The 9,161-nt window shown below is 40.6% G+C and overlaps 1 protein-coding gene across 1 annotated transcript; it reads left to right on the top strand.

The window, feature by feature from the left end:
* Positions 1–272: 272 nt before the first annotated feature.
* Positions 273–8,067, top strand: LOC146403510 (olfactory receptor 5BS1-like). Its single transcript, XM_085024901.1, has 2 exons — positions 273–1,045; positions 7,905–8,067. Exons 1-2 carry the CDS (start codon positions 273–275, stop codon positions 8,065–8,067), a joined length of 936 nt encoding a protein of 311 aa, XP_084881027.1.
* Positions 8,068–9,161: the final 1,094 nt, after the last annotated feature.

The following is a 9,161-nucleotide window of genomic DNA, read 5'->3' on the forward strand; positions in this document are numbered from 1 at the left end:
TCATCTCTCTTCTCCTCGTCTTTCCTTCCAGGTTTGATTCTCTACACTCCTCCTTCCAACCGTCTCTACCTGAGCTGAGATTAGGTTATTGCCCTGAGCTGGGAAGGGTTGATGAGGTCTGGCATGGCAAGCTTGCTTCCACGACATGTTCTGTGCTGGGTCACTCCTGAAGCTTTATTCATTGTGCCCCATCCCCAGCCACACTCAGACTCGAAACACATTTGAGCCTTCTTTTCTCTTCTAGTCCCTCGCAAAGGAAACTTGAATGCTCCATGGAAGGTGGCAACACAACCACGGTCACCGAATTTGTTCTCCTAGGACTATCTAACAACCCTCACATCCAGGCAGTACTATTTGTAACATTCCTGGTGGTTTACCTCCTGACCTTCACAGGGAACCTGCTGATGCTGCTGGTGATCAGTACTGATTCCCACCTCCACAGCCCCATGTACTTCTTCCTCAGCCACCTCTCCTTCCTGGATGCCTTCTATTCCTCCATCATTGTCCCTAAGCTGCTAGAGCACCTTCTTTCCAAGTGGAAGACGATATCCCTCCTTGAGTGTTTCGCCCAGATCTCCTTGGTCATATTTTCTGGAGCCACTGAAGCTTGCCTCCTTTCAGTCATGGCCTATGACCGGTTCCAGGCTGTGTGCCACCCACTGTTGTATGCGGTGGCTATGAACAGGAAGGTGTGCACTGGCCTGGTGGGAGCATCCTGGGCCATAGGAATGGGGACGGGCTTAGTTAACACCATCCTCCTGGCTCAGCATCACTTCTGTGGCCCCAACCTTGTCCGGAGCTTTGCCTGTGAGCTTCCCCCAGTGCTCCTGCTGGTCTGCTCTGACCCCTCCGTTAGCATTGCCTCCATCCTGACGACCATGGTAATCCTGGGACTTGGCACCCTTGTTCTCCTGCTGGGTTCCTACACCCGTATCGTCATGACAGCCTTAAGGATCAACTCTGCCACAGGTCGGAGCAAGATCTTCTCTACCTGCTCGTCTCATTTCCTTGTGGTCACCATCTTCTATGCTTCAGGAGTTTCCAGGTATGCCATACTATATCACCTGAGTATAACTGCAGGCTCTTTCTTTTTTTTATTATTATTATTATTATTTTCCCACTGTACAGCAAGGGGGTCAGGTCATCCTTAGATGTATATATTGCAGTTACAGTTTTTCCCCCACCCTTTCTTCTGTTGCGACATGAGTATCTAGACATAGTTCTCAATGCTATTCAGCAGGATCTCCTTATAAATCTATTCTAGGTTGTGTCTGATAAGCCCAAGCTCCCGATCCCTCCCACTCCCTCCCCCTCCCATCAGGCAACCACAAGTCTCTTCTCCAAGTCCATGATTTTCTTTTCTGAGGAGATGTTCATTTGTGCTGGATATTAGATTCCAGTTATAAGTGATATCATATGGTATTTGTCTTTGTCTTTCTGGCTCATTTCACTCAGGATGAGATTCTCTAGTTCCATCCATGTTGCTGCAAATGGCATTATGTCATTCCTTTTTATGGCTGAGTAGTATTCCATTGTGTATATATACCACCTCTTCCGAATCCAATCATCTGTCGATGGACATTTGGATTGTTTCCATGTCCTGGCTATTGTGAATAGGGCTGCAATGAACATGCGGGTGCATGTGTCTCTTTTAAGTAGAGCTTTGTCCGGATAGATGCCCAAGAGTGGGATTGCAGGGTCATATGGAAGTTCTATGTATAGATTTCTAAGGTATCTCCAAACTGTTCTCCATAGTGGCTGTACCAGTTTACATTCCCACCAGCAGTGCAGGAGGGTTCCCTTTTCTCCACAGCCCCTCCAGCACTTGTTATTTGTGGATTTATTAATGATGGCCATTCTGACTGGTGTGAGGTGGTATCTCATGGTAGTTTTGATTTGCATTTCTCTTATAATCAGCGATGTTGAGCATTTTTTCATGTGTTTGTTGGCCATCTGTGTATCTTCCTTGGAGAAATGTCTATTCAGGTCTTTTGCCCATTTTTCCATTGATTGATTGGCTTTTTTGCTGTTGAGTTGTATAAGTTGCTTGTATATTCTAGAGATTAAGCCCTTGTCAGTTGCATCATTTGAAACTATTTTCTCCCATTCTGTAAGTTGTCTTTTTGTTTTCTTTTTGGTTTCCTTTGCTGTGCAAAAGCTTTTCAGTTTGATGAGGTCCCATGGGTTTATTTTTGCTCTAATTTCTATTGCTTTGGGAGACTGACCTGAGAAAATATTCATGATGTTGATGTCAGAGAGTGTTTTTCCTATGTTTTCTTCTAGGAGTTTGATGGTGTCCTGTCGTATATTTAAGTCTTTCAGCCATTTGGAGTTTATTTTTGTGCATGGTGTGAGGGTGTGTTCTAGCTTCATTGCTTTGCATGCAGCTGTCCAGGTTTCCCAGCAATGCTTGCTGAATAGACTTTCCTTTTCCCATTTGATGTTCTTGCCTCCCTTGTCAAAGATTAATTGACCATAGGTGTCAGGGTTTATTTCCGGATTCTCCATTCTGTTCCATTGGTCTGTCTGTCTGTTTTGATACCAGTACCACACTGTTTTGATGACTGTGGCTTTGTAGTATTTCTTGAAGTCTGGGAGAGTTATGCCTCCTGCTTGGTTTTTGTTTCTCAGGATTGCTTTGGCGATTCTGGGTCTTTTGTGGTTCCATATAAATGTTTGGATTGTTTGTTCTAGTTCTGTGAACAATGTCATGGGTAATTTGATAGGGATTGCATTGAATCTGTAGATTGCTTTGGGTAGTATGGCCATTTTCACAATATTGATTTTTCCAATCCAGGAACATGGAATATCTTTCCATTTCTTTACATCTTCTTTGATTTCTTTGATTAAAGTTTTATAGTTCTCGGCATATAGGTCCTTTACCTCTTTGGTCAGGTGTATTCCGAGGTATTTGATTTTGTGAGGTACAATTTTAAAAGGTATCATTTTTTTGTATTCCTTTTCTAATGTTTCATTGCTGGTATACAGAAATGCAACTGACTTCTGAATGTTAATCTTATATCCTGCCACTTTGCTGAATTTATGAATCATTTCAAGGAGTTTTGGGGTTTAGTCCTTAGGGTTTTCTAGGTAGAGAATCATGTCATCTGCATACAGTGACAGTTTGATCTCTTCTCTTCCTATACGGATGCCTTTTATTTCTTTTGTTTGTCTAATTGCTGTGGCTAAGACTTCCAAAACGATGTTGAAGAGCAGTGGTGAGAGTGGGCATCCCTGTCTTGTTCCAGATTTGAGTGAGAAGGCTTTCAGTTTTTCCCCATTGAGGATTATATTTGCTGTGGGTTTATCATAAATGGCTTTGATTATATTCAGGAATGTTCCCTCTATACCCACTTTGGCGAGGGTCTTGATCATGAATGGATGTTGAACTTTGTCAAATGCTTTTTCTGCGTCTATTGAGATGATCATATGATTTTTGACCTTTTTTTTGTTAATGTGGTGTATGATGCTGATTGATTTGCGTATGTTGAACCATCCTTGTGAACCTGGGATGAACCCAACCTGGTCATGGTGTATAATTTTTTTGGTATGTTGTTGGATTCGGTTGGCTAAGATTTTGTTGAGAATTTTTGCATCTATATTCATCAATGATATTGGGCGATAGTTTTCTTTTTTGGTGGTATCTCTGTCTGGTTTTGGAATGAGGGTGATGGTGGCCTCATAGAATGTCTTTGGGGGTATTCCTTCTTCTTCAACCTTTTGGAAGAGTTTAAGGAGGATGGGCACCAATTCCTCTTTATATGTTTGGTAAAATTCACCTGTGAAGCCATCTGGTCCTGGACTTTTATTTGTAGGGAGTGATTTTATGACCTCTTCAATTTCATTTCTAGTGATCGGTCTGTTCAGTTGGTCTGTTTCTGCTTGATTCAGTTTTGGCAAGCTGTAAGATTCTAGAAAATTGTCCATTTCTTCCAGATTGTCAAACTTGTTGCCATACAGTTGTTCATAGTATTCTCTTATGGTTTTTTGTATTTCTGCTGTATCTGTTGTGATTTCTCCTTTTTCATTTATAATTTTGGTGATTTGGGTTCTTTCTCTCCTCTTTTTAGTGAGTCTGGCCAGGGGTTTGTCAATTTTGTTCACCTTTTCAAAGAACCAGCTCTTGGTTTTATTAATTTTCTCTATTGTTTTTTGAGTCTCTATTTTATTGATTTCTTCTTTGATCTTTATAATTTCCTTCCTTCTGCTGACTTTAGGACTTTTTTGTTCTTCTTTTTCTAATTCGTTTAGGTGGAGGGTTAAGTTGTCAATTTGGGATCTTTCTTCTTTTTTGAGAAAGGCCTGGATTGCTATAAATTTCCCTCTGAGCACTGCTTTCGCAGCATCCCATAGATTTTGAGAGGTTGTGTCTTCATTATCATTTGTTTCAAGGTAGTTTTTAATTTCCTTCTTGATTTCCTCATTGATCCATTGGTTTTTTAGTAGCATGTTGTTTAGTCTCCATGGAGTAGGTTTTTTCTCTTTCCTTTTCCCATGGTTGATTTCTAATTTCATGGCATGGTGGTCAGAGAAGATACTTGAGATAATTTCTACGCTCCTAAATTTATTGAGGTTAGCTTTGTGTCCCAATATGTGGTCGATTCTTGAGAATGTTCCATGAGCATTTGAGAAGAATGTGTATTCTGCTTTTTTTGGATGTAGTGTCCTGAAGATATCAATGAAGTCTAACTTTTCTATTGTTTCCTTTAGGATCTCTGTTGCTTTATTGGTTTTCTGTCTAGAGGATCTGTCCATTGATGTGAGGGGGGTATTTAGGTCTCCTACTATGATTGTATTCTCATCAATATCTCCCGTTATGTCTGTTAATATTTGTTGTATGTATCTGGGTGCTCCTGTATTTGGGGCATATATGTTGACAATAGTAACATCCTCTCCTTGGATGGATCCCTTAATCATTAAATAGTGTCCTACTTTGTCTTTCTTTATGTCTTTTGTTTTAAAGTCTATTTTGTCTGATATGAGCGTTGCGACTCCTGCTTTTCTGTCATGTCTATTGGTGTGAAATATTTTTCCCCACCCTTTCACTTTCAATCTATATGTATCTTTTGTCCTAAGGTGAGTTTCTTGTAGGCAGCATATTGAAGGTTTTTGCCTTTTTATCCACTCAGCCACTCTGTGTCTTTTGATTGGGGCATTCAGTCCATTGACATTTAAGGTGATAATTGATAGATGATTATTTATTGCCATTTGAATCTCGTGTTCCAGTTGATTCTATGGTTCTCCTTTTTTTTTTTTTTTTTTTGGTTGGATGGTCTTGTGTTATTATCTGCTTGAGTGTTTTTTTTCATTTTTTGCAAATGCAATATTTGGTTTTGGCTTGTGGTTGCCCTGTTTTTTAAGTATGCCAACCCCTTCCCATAAATGTGTGTTTTAGCCTGATGGTCCTGTAAGTTCAAACACTTCATTACTATATTAAAATTAAGAAGAGAGACATACATATAAACAAAAAGGGTTATTTACCTCCTGACATCCCTTGCCCACATTTTATGGTTTTGATGACTCTTTTTTATTTTTTTCTTTTTAATTTTGTTTTGTTAGAAGCATGTTCATGATTAAATCTGTATGCTGGCTTATTTGAGTGACTGCTCTCTGATTGCAGTTTCCTCAGTCCTAGTTCTTCCTCTTCTTCTTCTTCTTTTTTTTTTTTTCTTTTCTTTTTTCTTCCCTTTCCTTCCTTTCTTTTTGGTTTAGAGAAGCCATTTCAATATTTCCTTTGACCTGGGTTTTGTGTTGCTGTATTCTTTAAGTTTTTGTTTGTTGGGAAAAATTTTTATTTCCCCTTCTATTTTAAATGATATTCTTGCTGAATAGAGTATTCTAGGTTGCATATTTTTTCCTTTGAGCATTTTAAATATCTCTTGTGCAGGCTCTTTCTCACTCGAGAGGAGCCTCAGTCTTTTGCTCAAGTCATTGCAAAGGAGCAAGAAAAGAACTGCACTGGAAGTTAGAGTTCTAGCTCTGCTGTTGACTAGATGTGTGGATCACAAAACAATCTATTTTCTTTCCAAGGCCCAGTTTTCAAACGCTGAAAATAAGCTCACATAAACACCAAAGACTTCCCGACTTTCATTAACTATGATTTCAGAGTTCTCAAAAGGAAACCAGAGAGCTTTTGGTAGCGCTTTTGTCAGTGCTAGGCAAAAATTAAAATTAAAATAAACATATCATCCTTGAAACAGAGGCCATTTCTCTTGGAAATGGAAGTCTAGAAGATGGGTCTCAGAGCTTATTTGTCCTACGACGATTTATCAGGCACCTTCTACACACAATAGCTGCTTTACACAATCAAGCTCAATGTTAGTATGTAGCACACGACAAGAGAAATATTAACCTCATTTTCAGGTAAGAAACCTGAGTTTCAGGAGTGGCCAGGGACTTTTTCAAAGGTCCCAGAAGAAGCTAGTAACGGAGCCACAGCATATGCCTAGGCTGCCTGACTTCAGACCTCATGCTCTTTTCTACCGTGTTTCTCTCAAACATACACGCTCTAGTTGATGGGTCCTTGCTTACCAGGAGGAAGAACAATGAAGGGCCTGCGATTTCCACCAGTGAGCTAGAGATGGCTTTGCATAGATTGCGCTACAGTTTTCCCACCTGCTTGTTACTTGGGAAGGGGTCAGGGGCAGGAAAGGATAAAGAATGATCCAGGGGAGCTCACCTGAGCCTGAGGACAAATCTCTTCAACCTTCTCAGTTTCCTCATTTACCACAAGGGGGTAGAAGATTTCTCCCACATACTTCACAGCAATGTTATGAGGAATAAATTCAAGGGAAAAAATGAGAGTAAATGAAATTTTTTTAACCACGTGCATCAGAACCCACAAAGAACATTCCAATTTCAAAAACAAAAAAATTTGAAGGGGCAACATTGAAGTTTAAAAAAAAGTTTTAAACGAATCTTTGAGAAATATTCCCAGTGACACTTAACAAGATGCTTCCACAAATTGAATCTTATTAACTTGAGTTCCTATTTGTGCTAAATCTTCAGACATACAGATTTTTATCTTTCACTTTATTTACCAAGCTAGGCTTCTTTTCTGAGTTAAAGGAAAATGTACCTAGGAGTTCCCAAGGTGGCCCAGCGAGTTAAGAACCCAACTAGTACCCAGGAGGATGCAGCTTCGATGCCTGGCCTTGCTCAGTGGCTTAAGGATTTGACATAGGTCACAGATGCAGCTCAGGCCTGCCTTGCTGTGGCGGGGGCGAACACCAGCAAGTCCGGCTGTGATTCAACCCCTAGCTGGTAACATCCATATACCACAGGTACAGACCTAAAAACAGAGAAAAAAGAAAAGACAAATGTACCCAAAAGGAAAAAGGTCTGTTCCACTAAGCATTATAAAAACCAATGTGCTGTGATTCTGGGGTAAATCCCAGAACCATAAACATTAGGAACAACGACAGCATTATGGATTAGCATGTAGTTTTGTGAGGAACAGTCATCACAAAATGAAAACACACAGCTGCATAATGGTAAAAAAAAAAAAAAAAAAAAAAAAAAAAAAAAGAAGAGAAAAAATCCTCCTCATCATAATTATTAAGGATAGATGCTTTGAAAAGTATGAAGTGCTACAGAACTGCATCAAGTTGTTTTTAGCTCTATTCCAGCATGCAGCACTTGATATGCGGCAGAACTTCCTTTTTCTGCAGGGCAATTTCTATACAATTCTGTATAACATCACTCGTATGCGGATGTGTTTGAAGGCAGAAATGACTGACTTTCAATGACCATTGAGTTATTTCTAGATGCTGCTATCAGCAACAGTGACTCAGCACTAAGGACCCTCTTTGCAGTGCCCCTAGAATGGGATGGGCCATGGCCACCAACAGCACCCCCGCCACTGCCCTGAGCTCAGTTCACCTCTTTGTGCCATTCCCTTCAAGGTACATGACTCCAGCTTCCGGCTCAGTCTTGGAGCAAGTGCTGTCTGTGCAGTACAGTGTGGTGACGCCACTGCTTAACCCCCTCATCTACAGCCTGAAGAACCAGGAGGTGAAGGCAGCTCTGAGGAGGATGCTGACCAAGAAGCCCAGGCTTAGCTCCTAAGCCAGGCTCCACTGCCTCCTCACAATAGGAGGGAAAGTTGTGGGAAAGAAGAGGAGACAGAAAGAGCTATCATCAGGACAAAGAAAACTCATAGAAAAAGAGAGCAGATGTGCGGTTACCAGAGATGGAGGGAGGGATGGGGGGGGATTGGAGGAAGGTGATTAAGAGGTACAAATTTCTGGATTTCTCTTGTGGCCTACAGGATAACTACACGGCATTATTCGCCGCAGCTCTGGTTCGATCCCGGGCCCTGGAACTGCCACATGCCATGAGTACAGCCAAACACATTTTTAAAAAAGGTACAAATTTCCAATGTAAGATAAATAAATACTAGGGATGTAATGTCCAACATGATGACTACAGGTAACAAGCTGTGTGAACATAGGGATGTTGTTAAGAGAGTAAGTCCTGAGAGTTCTCATCACAAGGAGAATTTTTTCCTTTCTTTTTTTCCTTCTTTCGGTTATTTATATTCTGTGTGTGTATATATATATCATACATATAACACATACATAATATATATAAATCAAACCATCATGCCATATGCTTTCAACTTATATGGTGATGTATGTCAATTATCTCTCCATAAAACTGGAGGGGAAAAGTAAAGAAAATCCTCATGGCCTCACCAGCCATTTCTACAGCTCTTGCCTTGCTTTCTTCTCTCATTTTTGCCCTTTCTACCCCTTCACTTCTGCTCCCCCCTCCCTCTCATACTTTTGTCTATGCATCAATTATAAATCAACCTATCTGACCAAGAGCTAACATCCCACTTCATTCTCGGGAAGTCCCATTTGAGATCTGAGACCTAATGCCCACTTTGCTCCCTTCTCAAAAAATCACTGGCAAGATCTACAGCTCCATAGTAACTTAGGAAGAAATGACATAAAATGTGTCTCTTCCTGTCTTTGTTCTTAACAAGCAACACCTAAAGTAGAGCATGGGCAACAGTAAATCCTCAGTAACTATTTGTTGAACCAATTAAGAAGTGAATGAAGGAATGAATGAGGGGTCTGTCTGAAGAGTCCTTTTCTTGCATGACTCTTGGAAGTAGAAGGGAGTATCTCGCTCTGTACTGTGAGTTCCTGTCATGG

Source organism: Sus scrofa, chromosome 5 (assembly GCF_054392235.1).
Source record: "Sus scrofa isolate SSC_HxYL_T2T_F1_AM1 chromosome 5, Sscrofa_HxYL_maternal_Yorkshire_Landrace_v2.0, whole genome shotgun sequence".
Taxonomy (NCBI): domain Eukaryota; kingdom Metazoa; phylum Chordata; class Mammalia; order Artiodactyla; family Suidae; genus Sus; species Sus scrofa.